The 17,262-nt window shown below is 25.5% G+C and overlaps 1 protein-coding gene across 3 annotated transcripts in view; it reads right to left on the reverse strand.

The window, feature by feature from the left end:
- The window catches only part of LOC126898461 (GTPase-activating Rap/Ran-GAP domain-like protein 3), a 123,081-nt gene that overhangs the window by 104,140 nt on the left and 1,679 nt on the right, over positions 1-17,262 (reverse strand). For 2 of the 3 annotated variants that reach the window (XM_050672713.1, XM_050672798.1), the window contains exon 2: positions 10,643-10,915. In XM_050672713.1, coding sequence (XP_050528670.1) covers positions 10,643-10,881 — 239 coding nt within the window. In that variant the 5' untranslated portion in view covers positions 10,882-10,915. The remainder of the gene's footprint in view (positions 1-10,642; positions 10,916-17,262) is intronic. The other variant, XM_050672879.1, reaches the window with a different exon arrangement.

Consider the following 17,262-nt stretch of genomic DNA (forward strand, 5'->3'; position numbering starts at 1 on the left):
AACACTTTTGTCGTATCCTCTATTATCAATATTATTTATTTATCGATATCAAGCCGTCCTTTGCATTGTATTTGATAAAATATTCATGCAAGACACATAACTTTAAACACACAAATAATAACCCAAATACTGTTATTTTTTACCAATAATAGTATATATTTTCATCCTATAAAATCCTTTTTTAAAGAAAAAGTTAATTGCATCTTTTTTGTTATTATTATTATTAAACNAATACTGTTATTTTTTACCAATAATAGTATATATTTTCATCCTATAAAATCCTTTTTTAAAGAAAAAGTTAATTGCATCTTTTATGTGGTTATTATTATTATTAAACCTTTAATTTACCTTTAAGTTAAGCCTTTAATTTAAATAATAATTTTGAAATAATTTGTGTAACAATACAACTAAATAATTAGCTGAAAACTTTTCGTAAAATGCGGCGAACCAGTTAGGCAAATGTGGTGCATCTATGTGAAGGGGAATAATTTTTTTTTTTAAAGATTTGTTTTAAATGATAAATACATTTAGAAATGTACACATTGTACACACTATATGAGAAATACAAATAAAAATTAGAGAATGTTTATATAATAAAGTTCTTACAAACAATTAAATTTAATTAAGTTTTTACTGAGCTATTATGAGATTATAAATTTGAATTAAATTAAACTGAGTTTATGGAAAGTAAAAAGTTGAACTGAGTATAATACACATCTATTAAGTTTTATTACAAATTTTTCTTCATCCCATTTAAACATTTTATTAGTTATCGAATGCATTCATAAAATTTTGGTCGTAATGACACAATGACACCTCTAAATATTCCCATAAAATTTATGACACGAAAATATGAATCAAAATTTTTTGTTGATCTTTTGCAGTTAAAAAATCACGTAAGACTTTATAGTTTGAATGCGCGATTAAACTTTTGTAATCCTCTTTGGATCAAGTGTATATTTCGATAGTATATTTATCATCGATAGAACAACAATAATGTCATTTTTAGTTAATTTTATAAAAACTACTTTCATAGTTCAACTATGAATATACTTTTGTGATGGTGTCACGTTCCAACATCGTGAGAATTTATTATAATAAAATTCAGACAGAGCATCCACTTATAGAAACTGATGAATTAACAATTAACTATTATTGCTAAATTGGCAATAGTCTAAATTATTATAAAAACCCAATAGACCTGGCCATCTTGGTCAGTCGACTCCAGTGCTTTGTGTCATTCATCAGTCTCAGTACTCGGATGTCCCCGTGTGGCTTACTGCATAAAGTCAAGTCAAGTCTTTGTTTTTCCTTTTTCAACTACCTACTCTCGTCCTCAACATTTCAGAGTATTTGTGTCTCGTACTTCGTCTACGCCTCATACTCGGCTACCCCTGTTCTTTATTCTCTCCTATACCCAAAGTATGTGTGTCTTTCACTTCGTCTACACCTCATACCCTTATTCCCTTTCTATAACAACGGCCTTTCGACACCCACAGCTAACCCGGAATATCAGCCGAGCACGGTAACTGCCGTATGATTACACGCATGTGAATACCCAATCAGCAATCTCAACATCAACATCGTACACTCATCTCTATTCGTACTCTCTCCCTTTTATTTGTGNTCTATTCGTACTCTTTCCCTTTTATTTGTGTTACGACACTTTTAAGTTTTAATCTAGTTCTTCTTTTAATACTCAAGCTCTTAATTTTGTAGCTTTATAATTAACAAATTCTAACGCGATACATTAGATTTTATTAGAGGACGGCTTTAAATTTAAATTAATTTTTTTTCTCTTTAATTTCTCTTTGTAAATCTTTGATATTTAGACTTAAATTTGAAGACATAAAAATAAAATATCAAGGAGCCATACAAATACAAAAACATTAAGAAGCCATACAAATACAAGGATATTGAGAAGCCATAGAAATGCAAAAACATTAAGAAGCCATACAAATACAAAAACATTAAGAAGCCATACAAATACAAGGATATTGAGAAGCCATAGAAATGCAAAAACATTAAGAAGCCATACAAATACAAAAACATTAAGAAGCCATACAAATACAAGGATATTGAGAAGCCATAGAAATGCAAAAACATTAAGAAGCCATACAAATACAAAAACATTAAGAAGCCATACAAATACAAGGATATTGAGAAGCCATAGAAATGCAAAAACATTAAGAAGCCATACAAATACAAAAACATTAAGAAGCCATACAAATACAAGGATATTGAGAAGCCATAGAAATGCAAAAACATTAAGAAGCCATACAAATACAAAAACATTAAGAAGCCATACAAATACAAGGATATTGAGAAGCCATAGAAATGCAAAAACATTAAGAAGCCATACAAATACAAAAACATTAAGAAGCCATACAAATACAAGGATATTGAGAAGCCATAGAAATGCAAAAACATTAAGAAGCCATACAAATACAAAAATATCAAGTAGCCATAGAAATGCAAAAACAAAATTTTAGAAGACTAAGAATGATTTTGAGGTTTACAAAAGTAATTAAATGTGTTGTTTTATCAGAAAAGCTTAAACTTTAATCTCAAATTAATTTGTACGGGTATCAAAATTTACAATAATTATTATTAAACTAATTATAATTTAAATAAAATAATTTTCTTCAATTTAATTTTATTTCAATTACCATACTTTTTTGATTTTTAAAAAATCAATACAAAATTCTAGGAATTTAGTAGAAACCTACACTTTGTAAATAATCTGTCACCTTATTATGTTATTTTAAGGTAACAATGATTAATATATAATTTTTTGTTTTGCAAATAAAATTTAATAATTAGCTGTTGTTATACATTGTACTAATCGTAGTATAATCATTTCGAATTATTTTTTTTGTTATGATGCAAGATAATTTTATGGAAAATAAAACTTTGTTTAATAATGTGAATAATATACATGTATTTTTCTGCTCATGTTAATTTCTTGAGAGGATAATAAAAACTAATTCTAAAAAAAAAATATCATGTATATTCGTTATGTGAAACTTCAGATGCGACTTTTACGAATATTTGTGTTAATTTAAAATATGTATATTTAAATATTAGCGCTTATATCACTATAAACAAAAAATGTTTAGGTATATTCACGTTGCGCTATCTATTGGTTGTATTTTCAGTTTATTCCAAAGTGTAACACTTAGAACAAACCCAGAACATAATTTTGATTTTCCTATGTAATGGTTGAAACTCTGGAAATTTGTTTTTAATTCTTTAAAATGAAATTTATTATTATTCTTTTATTTAAATTGAAAAATACAATGAATTATCAATTTTTAAGTCGCACTAATATTAACTAACACAATACTACATTGAATAAATACTACTTAAATAATTATTCAATTAATCGAGTAAAATACAATATTATGCATTATTTAATATTATCAATGATTAATCAAAAAAATTATTTTAATATTATTAATAAAACGTGTTATATACAAAACTGTCGATCATTATTTTACACCTGTTAAGTCATAGTGCCTATAAAGTATCTCCAAAATTAATTATATTACGTAAAGTACTTAATAGTTTTTGGTGTTTAAAATGTCTTTAGTGGAGTTAAAATGATATGATATTAAGTAATTACATTTTCAATTGAATATTTGTTTGTTTAATAATGTCAAGATGTGTTCAAAGCTTATTAGGCAGTATTTGGAAACATTTTGACATATTCAACACTCATATAACATATAATTTATTATTAAATCAAAAGCTTATACATTTAACTGTTCATAATTTCATCAGTGCAATTCAAAAATAAAATACATTGTTTAAACAAACCTCATACATATTCCATCGTAAGTTTACCGAGTGAAAATCGATTCAAAACTATAAATTAAATGGCAGTTGACAAGAGTTTCTTATTTTTATTTATTTTATATTTCAAAAAGATTGTTCTTTAAAAAAAGTTAAATAAATTGAATCATTTAAAAATTCTACTTAGTTTTGAGCATATTATAAATAATTATCTAAATTATCACTAATATATACCGAAATTTAAAACATAAATAAATAATAATTATAGAAATTAATTATTTTAATGCTAAAAATTTCAAATTACTTTATTTTATTTTCAATTCAAAGAATCAAATGCAGGTATATATTTTGTCATGTGGATAACTCATCCGTATAATATAAAAAAACAATATTGCGTTGACTAAATTCTTATTTTCTAATTTAAACTACGAATATAATAAAGATAGCATGAAAAATATTACAAAAATAACAATGAAAAATTTGAATAATAATTATTGTCTAATAATTTTATAACCCAAAAAGTTATTTTATTTTAATAATAAAATTAATTTATATCAATTTTAAGATTTTATAAACCAAGAAAAAATGTATGCAGACATGAGAAATTTTTGTTTTACACATTTATCAATCAATCATAATTTTTAGTTATCTGTTGTTTCAATGAAATAGAAATATTTAATAACATTGTAACTTATGAAAACTGTGTATGTAGAGTTAATTTATTTAAAAGTTTGCAAATGTAATTTTGTTTTTACATTGTATCCTACATGCGAACAACTGATGTATCAAACTAGATTAGTATACACATAATGTGCACCAATAAAATTAATTACAGGAAATGGTATAGACTGTCACTTGAAGAGGTTTCAGTGAGTCTATGGAAACTGAAATCAACAGTGCGAAAGTGTATTCCTTATTGTTCTCTATGACAAAACCCAGTAGATATAGCAAAGGCATTGTGGAGTGAGTTGTAGTGGTTTGCATCATTTTACAATAAAACTATGTCATTAATTGTTCATGTCTAACTGCTTCATCCGTTGCGCTTTTGAATAAAGTGCATAAATAACTACAGCATTATGAATAATTGTTCATTAGAATATTTGAATTAGTTATAACAAAAGTTACAGATATGTTCTAAAATATTTGTTTAAAACTTGAATTTTTCATAGATACCAACTAATGGCTTCACTAGTTAGATATTACTATTTTTTGACTCCACAAAGAAAAATCATATTATAATTAGTAAAAAAAAAAAACAAATGTTATAATCCCTAAAATAGCTATTTACCGATGGTTCATGAAAGTATTACATAAAATTTTTTTCCGAGTCAAACATTTTTTTTCTAATATTTGTTTTATTTCATTTAAACAACCTATCGTTGTATTTTTGGTAAAACCACATAAATTTGTTTTTCGAAATTGTTTAGAAGAAGAAAAGAAAACACCATTTTTGTATAGCTAACAATGGAAAAATAGGTCTTTTAAAAATCCATTATTTCAAGAAAAAAAGAAAAGATTTTTTATTCCAAAACGCTTAAACTATATGTTAATATTGAAAGTATGTATTTCTTGAAAAAAGAAAATCTCAAAAAGTTTTGGAGACGGTGTTAGTTTAAAGAAAAAAAGCATCAGATTGAATGGGAGGCCCTCTTTTACATCTGAACTGATTTTAAGTATAAAATTTATGTGATTAATTAATTGATGGTTAACAAATATGTTAAATAAAATCAAATAACGATACATATATATGTTTCATTTATCAAAAACTAAATAAACAGTAAAAATGATACTAAAGATTTTTATCAAACTAAAAAGGATTAAGATTTATATTAGTTGTATCTTATGTATTTTTAATATATTTAATATAACATTCAAAACATAAAAGAATATATGTTATTTAAGTTAATTGTTTAAATCGTTAAAAATAAAAATAAATTAATTTTATAAGTTGTTTTTCTTACATAGTTGATTACGTTAAGGAAAACTGTATATGTTAAACTTAATTAAAATCGATTTAGTTGACTTGTTAATGACAAAGGTATGCAAAGATAATTCGTTCCCCTTATCTTGTCAAATGTCAACAATGAGACGTCATTTTATTTATTTCAAGATATATAGATATGTCAAAAGATCTTCTAATCCAGTTGCATATATAATGAGTAGAAATTATGGATATTCTGTGAATCAACGTTAATGCTTAGCACTATAATTTTATGTTAATATACCACCATTAATTATTCGGAAGTATTTCAATCAAAACATATAAACTAAAATAATATAAATCATTATGTTTTAAATTAACAAATAAAATATGTAACAAAATACATTTGTTTACAGATTCAGATATTTTGAAGGTTTAAAAGATACTTGGTATAACTTTACAAATTTAATTATTAGTTAAAATACATCTATACATTTTGCAACGATTTCATAAATTAATTTGTCTATTAGTAGGTTTGAATTAAGAGAAGAAAATTCACTGTTTATTATTGCGGATATTTGTCAAATTTCAAAATCTAAGTAATGGAATTTTATCAAAAAAAAGGTAGAAACCTTTTAGAGGAAGCCAGTCTAACCAAATTAAAACAATTTTGAGTTTAAGAATTAAATTATCAAAATCATAAAAAATAATAAAATAGTTTATCTTAAAAAATAAGAAATAACATTGCGAATTAATAAAAGAAATCATTCACATATTTCTTGATACATATTCAATCTTAGATCATTGTAATTATTCTGTTTCACATGGCCATTTTAATTTTTATTGCTGAGAGCATTTGTTTAACATTTTTGATTATTTCTTTTAATTTTATGTTTTTTTTTTTTTTACTTTCGTTTGTACATTATAGACCTCGAAAATAATTAATATTTTTAATCGAATAATGTCACGTAGTAAAGTAAATATAAGTACTTAAAATGAAAACAAATTAGTAAGAACTAAAATACACAACTTAGAAAAAAACATTATAATATAAAAATTTTATACTGAATTGTAGAATTGAGTCTGGTAAAAAATTAAAAATGTTACAAATGGTATAAATTGAGTTGACAAATAGTATATTTGAGACACTGGTTTACACAAAAGTGAGTTAAGGTTCAAGAACGCTAAAGTAAAAAAGATTAAAAAACCCTAATCCTTGTATTGTGCTTGTAAAACTTCGCTGTGTAATTCCTTCATAGTGGATTTTTTGTCTGACCTAATTTAATGCAATTCTTAAATTACCGATGAATAATCATTCATTGTTTTCAAAAAGAGAGAATATGTACGATATTTATATGTTTATATATTAAGTATTAGGTGAACATGTTAATGAGTTTTATATTAATTTTAAGGAAATAATTATTGACTATTTTTAATATTGAATATTTTAAAAGTAGGCTATTATCAGTGTTGGAAATAGATTAACAGATGAAAATCCAGTTATGGAAGCCAATATAACTCGTATACAGATAAGTGAAACATATTACGTTTTAATGTACAGTTTAATTTCTTAAATATTTCAATTCAATTTACCTTACACACGCAAATTTATACATATATACTATGCACACATTATATCTGCATACATTTCTTTAACCTACTTCACTTTTCCATTTACAAAATGGAGGAAAGTTACATGAGAGATAATAGAATTTCCAATGTAAAAAGGCAGTATACAAATTTTAATATCTTAAATAATAGATCGAATTAACTTTTGTAAATTAAAATGTTTTTTTTGAATTAATAATTCAAAAAAAATTAAAAATATTTCGTAATAATAATTTAAAAGTATACAAATTATATATGTAATAATATCAGCCATATAAAATTTAAAAAAACTTTATCCAATTACATTAAATTCAAAATATTTGACACAAAAGTATCAAATTAAAAACGTAGGGCGGTAACAATTATTTTAACACTATTCAAAATTCTCTCTTTACATTCTTTATTTTGATGATCAAATAAAATATTCATGAGTAGGTACACATTTTGCATTCAACTGAATATTTTCTAAATAAATGTTTTCAGGTATAAATGAACGCTGCAGAAATAACGTAGTCGTTTTTAATTTATATGAATGAATGATTTATATCTACCGACATTTATCGTATCACAATAGATACACTTTATAACAAAAATTTAAAAATTTTGCTGCAAAACCACCTTCTATGCTAAAAAACAATCTAATAAAATTCTGTTGAAAAATAATTTACAAAACATACCAAAGAAAAATATTTTTTTGTTTTAATAAAGAAGATAAACGAGTGTCCATAGTTCATAATTTAACAGCTCATTTTATTGCTGAAGAGATAATATTATTTGTTGGCTCGGTCAGGTAATTTTATTAAATAGTATTAATAGATATATTATTGTTAATTTATTTTAGACTAAATAAATATTCTCATACTCAATAGTTATGACACGACTTACGTCGCAATAATGTAGTCGACATTAGTTTTGATGATAGAGACTCGTTTATTATTGTTAAGCAACAACAGATTATTTTTAAAAAGTAACCGAAAGACGAACACAATTAATAATAATCTTCGCATGATTTCTAGACACTTTCGTTGGTCTCGGTGACCGGCATGGTCCTCGGACGTCAGAAGTTAGCAGTGTTGACGGTGACGATGCGGTGTCGGTTCGTCGCGTCCGGACCCAGTGGCGTACACCTTCGACGCCATGAAGAAGACTCAGTTATATCTGCGGCGGGTCGTCGTTGGCCGTGCGGCACTCACTGGACTTTGCAATGTGGCTTTTTGGCACGCGGTCATAATTAGTCAAATTACCGTATACTCATAATAGAGCAACGGCTGACGATGGTGGCGCGGGTTGTGGGGCTCAGTGTATCACTAAGTGACGCGACACCGTATCAGTCATTTTAATGTTATATTATGTCATAATGTTATCACTGATATAAAATGTATGTATTCAATGTGAAAATCGTTTAATCATCGTCAGTTATGCTCCGTTAAATCTTTAATATATTAATTTTGATAATGACGAAGTAATCACTCGATGAATGTTCTAATAAAAAAAAATATTTAAGGCTAACCTCGATAAAATGATTGCACAACGAGGCTTGAATACCCGGAAGTTTTCTATCAAAATAACAAAATAAAACACAATTCAGTATAGCGCAATCTAGTTCACAACACTATTTTTGATAGGATTTGATCTAGAACCGTGTTAATTGACGCTTTTTATCACATGTCAACGAGTAGTATAGTCGTGTGAACGCCAGGCGCACTAAAATACAAAAGGTAATATATACTTTTAGATGAGAAACTTTTCTTTCGTAGATAACTGTAAGATTGTAAAAACCGTTTTGTAATCGTTATATCTACAATCGTGTGCTTAATAAAACAAGAGAAACGATAAATTCGTTCAATATTCATACATTTTTAAATATTTAATTAAATATAATTCATTTAAAAAATAATATCTCATGCATCAATAAACATCAATAGCGGTAACAGAAATGGGAATAAATGATATACTATTAACAAAGAAAAACATATTTTTAGCCATAGGTAGGACACTGATCTTAGAAAGTGCCTTCCTACTAATTTGTGAATTATACGATTTGTTTTAAATATATGTGAATGACCAATTGTAACAGATTGTGTACCCCTAAATGATAAATATATGAAGGCGGTCTGTATAGATCGGCGGGGAATGTGTCGTGCTTAGGTGTGTAAGTATCGAAGTTCGATTCTGTTTTGACGAGCTGTATGTATGTAAACCCATCTTCTCTAACACAAATATTAACTTATAAAATCTGACATTCAATATAAATTTCAATTTAAAAGATAATGTGTGGAAAAATACATTTAAAATAATTCATTATTTATTATTTATTAATTAATAATTACATAAAAGCCTATTTCAATTTGAATTGCGTATAAGAAAAAATTATCATATTTAAAACTTTCTTGTGGTAACCATTCAGAATTAAACAATGACGTTGCTTAACTATAAAGTTCATTAGAAAGTCGTAGGTATAGACAATTAAGAGTTAAAAATTCAAGTTAATCCAAAAGATGCATCGGTGTTAATAACTGAATACACCAATCGTCTCACTTGCACTTATAACTTAACCAACAATTTGAACTTTATCATTTTGATGTCTATTAATTTAATTAAAATAATGAGTACAATAAAAAAATGTTTTAATAATATAGGGATTTGCCGTATTATTGATTTTTAATTTATTCAATGACTTAATATAAGGTATAGTTAAATAGATTAAGTGCAAATATTTCCTAATATGCCCGTGACATTGTTTTTATTGTAAAAAGTTTCGTGATATAGTAAAATTTTTATGATGTGATTATTATTTACTACTACCGTCGTTATTATGTTACGTTTGAATATTCATTGTGTTATTTTAATTATATATACACGCAATAAAAATACAGAAATTAAGTACCAAATTATATTGTGTATTTTATAATACTTAACCAATTATATACAATATAAATTTGACTGAGACACACTTAATGATCAAACAACTATTTTTCATAAAATATTCTGTGAAATAAGATTAAAGCATAACTCAGAATTTGTCCAAGAAAATCAATTTACAAAAGTGTAAACACAGTCACTGTCGTAAGCGTGGCCTAATTTAAAAATCTAGCCTTTTAACTTTTGTTAGTTAATGTACATTAACAGTCTGAATGTTTACACTCTCTGTGCAGAGCGGAGGTTTATTTCCATTGTTAGTTATAAGTATATTTTAGTCCTTCTCACGCAAGTTTCGAGTTATAAATCGAATAAAAAAAAATGCACAAGAAGTCACAATCGATATGATATTATTTTTCTTAATTAAGTTAAAATTCACCGATGTATAATTTCACTCACCCTGGTACGTACAAATGTTCCAGCGGTGGCCCAATTGGTTCAGCACCCAGAGACATAGGCCAAGCTATGTGTAACAACGAATCTCTTACAATTACATCCCAGGCCGTTACGTGAGCTGTGCTAGTCCATTCGGACACGCGTTCCCACCGGACTAGACGGCCGCGAACATTTCGTCCTCTTCGTCGCAACATAGTCATCTTGTCTAAATGGGTATGACTTCCTGAGCTACTTCCCGGCATTACACCGATAGCAGCAGATCTGTGTCAAATTCATCTAGATATCAAACAGCGATTATAAGTAATAATACATAATATTGCTTTTATTCTGTAATTTTAACTCCATAACCTTTGATGCTGCAGACAAAACAAATATACACAAAGCTCTATCACTAATATTTTATACGACAAGTGTATACTGCATACANTATTTGATGTAGTATTTACATGTATAAGGGGCGGCAAAACTTAAGTTTGCCTAGGTGTGTAAAATCACTTGAGCCGGGCCTGACGACAAGTGTATACGGCATACGTATAGAAAGTGTCATGGTCTACCAACTAAAAAGCCCTTGTACGGTTTTTTAGTTGGTATAGCGTCTAAAATATTGCTCGTTCATAAAAACATTGTAATATTAACTTAAAGTAACTAAAGTAGAGTTTAGCATTTAACTGAATTTTTACTAAAACATTTATCAGTTTTATGTTTATCGACATCTTAACTTTTTCGTTTATATTGATGTAATTTTTAGGTGTATTAGGCTGTTGAACAGAGAAGCTTTTTTTTTAATAGAAGAAAANTGAACAGAGAAGCTTTTTTTTAATAGAAGAAAACTTGAAGAAGTAAAAAATAAATATAGATTAAAGTAGAAAAACATAACAATGATCTTTGGAGAGAAATTGTTTTAATTTCCGCGTTTTATAGTTAGCATTCCGANAATTGTTTTAATTTCCGTGTTTTATAGTTAGCATTCCGGTCCTTTTTCAGGTACTGAATTTAATAAATTTAATTTTTAGTGGAAAATGTATTAACTTTACGGTTCAAATATTAAGCTCGTAGTTTAATAAAAATAGACAGTGTGGATTTTTATAAATGTATTTTTAACATTTAAAATAGATTTCCATCATTCAAATGAAATGTATATGTAAGCAGAAAATGTTATAATCATAAACTAAAATTATAACACAAGAATTTGTTTCTTAAACTTTATAACTTTATATATATAATTATTTAGATATTAATAAAATTATTGGCTATTCAAATTTGTTAAAACAATTAATATGATAATAATGTAAAACGATTATATCCGAATTAAAACTCAGGCAAAATCGTATTACATAAAAAACAATCACATTGCTACCTAAAAATATTTGGAAAACATAAAAAAATCAGCTATCAAACTAGTTAAAGAATACATTTTAGTCATAAACACAATATGTTGTTGTCGAAAATGATAAACATATTTATGTATTTTTATTTTAGATTATTTCACATTACGTATGTGATTCGGTTATTATATTAAAATTTAACATTGTTATTCTCCTTCATTAATGATTAGTAATATATAATTAACGTTATTATTATTTTTTTGTTCTATGTAATCCATTTCAATATTTATGTTTAATAGACTGAATAAATTCTTTACCAAATAAGCAACAAGTACTTCTAATTAAAAATAAAATAGTTTTATATATTTAATTTTATTTGTATAAAATAGTGTAAGTTAAATTATACAATTTTATTTCGGTTTACATAAGTACAATTTTGTATAATAATAGGTGTGCTCTATAATATTATACTTTTCTCTTTAACTAAATTTATATAATTAAATTTATTCAAAAGAACACCACTCAAATTTGTTTTACTACTTGATAGTTTGAATAAATACTCTAGATTTGTAATTTAGATTTCAGTATTTATTTTTTTCATTTCTTATTTTATTGTAAACTAAAACTAATACTTTATTTTAACAAATAACCAAGATTTAATTCTAAATAATAAAATTATGAACTGTTAGATATCACAAAGGCAGTATTTTTATTCTATTTCATAAAAAAATTTTAATTAATTTTTCGTTACAAATATTGTCATTTCAAATATCCGTATCATTTTAAATAACGTACATTATAAATAAACAAGGTGTAAAATTAACTAGATTTTAACAACCGATAAAGTTATTATAAACTCAGACAAGTAAGTCGATTTCAAATGCGGTTTATTAATTTTTTCCTTTTTCATAATGTGCAAAAACTATTGTCTTTTAATTCATAGACTAAAATTTTGTATACACAATATTATTAAAACACAAAAATAAAATAAACACTATTATGTTGTTTAAAGTAAAACAATTATGTTTTTTTAATAAGAATTATTGACATGTGCGCAAATTTAAAATACATCTTAGCATAAATTTACTGTCATAAACTGTTTGTTTCGATAAAATTAATAGAGTATAAGCTTCTTTGTGAGAAATTGTTTATTCAGAAACCATTAAGTAACTTGGTATATGGTACTAATGGTATTTTAATAAATACAAAGCTTATAAGAGTTTCAAATTGGTTTAAAATATGTACAGATTTGAAGATATAAAAAAAATATATCGACATAAATTAATATCCAATTTTTTCGAGTAACATACAATATATGTTTAAAAAATTACCACTTAATTATCTATTTGTTTGAAAGATTCGTAAAATTATGAGCGAAAAAATACTACTATAATTAAAGCTAGCCTTATAGTCAACAGGCAAAAGAAAAAACAACGTATATATTATGATAAAATATTTTGACGAATATAAAATAAGTTAGCAGTCGTAACTGAATTTCAATTTTCAATAAAATAAAAGTACGCCGAAAACTGTCAAACAAAATAAAAAATCAATAGTATAGACTTGTTATTTTTCGACTTTTTGAAAAAATATTGAATGATAGAACATTTAATAGACATTGTCACAACTAATTACTTGATTTATCTCTAGTAAAGCACCAAGTCAAAACTATTTTTTGAAATACATTTCAAATGTCATAACTTAACGTGACTAAAACAATTGACCTCAAATGTGTAACAAATATTGATTGTTTTTCCACCATAGGTTATACAAAATTAAATTCTATAACGTGTAAAAAAATAATTAAAATGTCGAAAATGATATTTAAATAATATTTCAAATAATTATCAAATATTTAAATAATATTTTAATAATAATAAAGGTTAATAATTATAGAAACCTAAATGTTATATATGTTGTTCATTTATCTTTTTTCTTAATTAAATTAAAAAATTAGGAACCTAAATAATTTCGGTTATTAGACATTATAATTATATCTAGTAATTTAGTTCATCTATGTCGATTTTTGTTTTATAGCATGATGGAAAAACGATTACTAAAGCCGAAAATATTATTAGTATGCCTTTAAAACCTTAATTGAACTTGAAATTTAACTTTAAAACGTTATGGTTTGATTAAGGTTTTAAAAGCATACTAAGAATAACAAAAATAGACGAAGAACTTAATTACAAAACATAATTATAATATCCAAATACCGAAATTATTGAGGTTCCTAGTCCTGTTAATAATTTTAGCTTCGATGCAAAGTTGAGAAGGTATTGCTTTTACTATGATGCGTTTTTTTTTTTATTATTTACTTTTTTTGTGTTTGTTACCACTTTTTCTCAGCTCTTACTGTACCGATTTCTTTCAACAATACGTCAAAAGATCACAAATTGTATCTAGTCGAAAGCATTACCCTCAAAAATTTTAAACATTTCCCTCGTTTCCCGTAAATGGGGGAAACCTCTAAAAAAATTACAAATTTAAAAATCACTAATTTTCTAAATTTTTTCAATTTTTTTTGCTTAAAACTGCCATAACTTTTTCAAAAATGAACAAATCAATATAATTTTTTTTATATAGATTTATAATATCATTACCTACCATTTGATGTATTTTTTTTATAAATTTGACCCTTTACCTGCCCACAGGGGGGGGGATTCAAAACCATAACTTTTTCACAAAAAATTTACTTTTTCAACTTAACTTTTGAAAGTGTTCTAGAAAGTCTGAATTACCTATATTTTAAGTTAAAGCTAATTTAATGTACTTTATTATGGGAAAACAAATTTCGGACTTTATTTTGTCTTAACGGTGAAAATGGCTATCAAATGCTATTTTTACGTGAAAATTCTCGATTTTATATTTTACATTTTTTACTTTAAAATGCTATAACTTTTAAAAAAATGTATGGGTCAATATAATTTTTTCATAAGAAGTAGTATTTATATACATCTTTCATTCGGCATACTTTATCTTAATCAGGATATAAATAAGGAAATAGCATATCATGCAGCTTTTGGAATAATCCACAAATTTTTTAAAATTAAACACTATCTAAAAATTTGCATCGAAGCGTTTTTTATGATAGTGATTATAATCACTGTCAAATATCATTGTACTTAATCTATCTATGCCACGTCACCACTGTGCCGCGCCCCTCTGTACTAGGTTTTATAAGTTAATTCAGACAAAAGATATATGAACAACGAACTAAAAATAAAATAGCAAAATGAATTGACCTTAAGAAAAAATGAACATGATAATCTAAAAATAAAGTTAAAATTACTAAAATATTTTAAAAAATTGAGATATCTATTATATTAGCCATGTTTATGATGTTGCATGGATATAACATAAAATAATTTGAATATCTTTAACCAAATTGAAAATAACAAAACAGTTTGTAATTTTTACTTTTAGTTTAGAAAGGATTTCTATAAGACAATAATATATGTAACTTTAATAATATTACTATCTAAGATATTTTAAAATATTTGAGAATATAATTAAGAAGTACTGTATAAAATTCATTTATTTTCAATTAAAATATATTTAGTAATCTGATCCTTTAATTTAAGACCGTCTTTCCGATACATTGAAGTCTACAAATATAATCCTTTATTAACTACCATAATCATAATAGTTGGAAAATTGTTCTGAAATAGTTTGCATTGTACATGTTTCCAAATAATGACCATTGCGTAGTTATTAAATTTTTTCTAATAATTATTGTATTGAATAATTTTTTTTAAATATAACACAGTATATTTGTATTGATCATGAAATACACGTAAATTTTTTTTAAAAAAAGGAATGAATTAATATTTTAAATGCTTTAAGCTAATTTATGCTATTCTTTTAGTATGTCTATATATTTTTAAATATTTAAACTTTGTCAATGTCACGGGTATTCGCGTGATCGTTTCACTAAAATTGAGAAAAACGAATTATAGATTCTCTACGAAGTATGCCAAGGTTGTGAAAAATAGTCTTTTGATAGATGTTCATTCAAAATCACATGGACAAAATTCGTTGGATTTATACTTACACACCGTTCATTTATATTGCAAGGGATAGCTTAAGTCTTCTGTACATTCTAAAGGGTATGACACGTAAGACAGCTTGCTTGTGGTTAAATAAAATGAAAATAAAATCCAGGGTACGGATCACAGTCACGTACTAGGGGTAGAAATAGTGGCAGTGGTTCTGTACATAATACATTATTAAGTAAACCTTGTAAAACCCTTCTCTGGTTTAAAACATAATTAAATATTAAATAAATATACAAACAAATTCGGATTATCAATTACTCTTCGAATAGTACGACTATTAACCGAATATGTATGTTCGAAACTTACATATAAATGTAAATAAAAATAACAATAAATCGATGGTACTCTAAGGTACTTTTATTCGAAAACTTATAAGAAATTTTACAGAATTATAAGTTTTATAAACTTGAAAATAGTTTATTTATCCAAATAACGTTATCTAATAGAAATCATACATAAATTATGTTGTATTAGTGAAAAATGATAAACCTAAATCGTTCAACTGATCTTTAAAAACATATTGAAAACACTACAGAAACATATAGTGAGGCTTATTACTTTTATAACACATGTGCTAAACGTGTGTAACGCAAAATGGTCTGACAGACAAATTAGTTTTAAAATGTTGATCCCAGGTGTTTGGCCCATACAATACTCATCATACAAGTATATACATATTTACATAATTTCTGCGTGTAAGTGCTCACCTCCCTATCCCAAAATTGTTTTGTTATTCGACCAATGAGTCGAATGACAACCTTTTAACGTTCCACTCATTCAGTACGCAGTTTGATATAAAGCAACACTCAATTTATTATTAATAATTATTGTTTGTTTGCCATTGTTATATTTTAACATTGTTGCATAGTAAGTATTTTTAAGGTCCCGCTAGCCACTAGGGCCAATCAATTATACATTTAAAATTCTTAAAACAAACAAAATTATTTGTGACTGAATAGCATTCCTAAATATACATATTTCATGGTAAATTAATTATTCAATTAAAGTAACTTGGAGTAAAAATAGCGCACTTTTTTTTATGACATATAGCTTGTAGTATATGATGTAAACAAGATTTTTTTTAACTAAATAACTACCAAGATTTACAAAATCATAAATAGTGAAATTTAAACTTTATTTAACGAGTAATTTAGTGAAATAAAATTATAAGTATAATAAACCAGTTAGTATTGAATAACGAGTAGATTAATAATTAAATAATTTTTTAACCAAATTTATT

Source organism: Daktulosphaira vitifoliae, unplaced genomic scaffold (assembly GCF_025091365.1).
Source record: "Daktulosphaira vitifoliae isolate Bord-2020 unplaced genomic scaffold, ASM2509136v1 Scaffold_1, whole genome shotgun sequence".
NCBI classification, from domain to species: Eukaryota; Metazoa; Arthropoda; class Insecta; order Hemiptera; family Phylloxeridae; genus Daktulosphaira; species Daktulosphaira vitifoliae.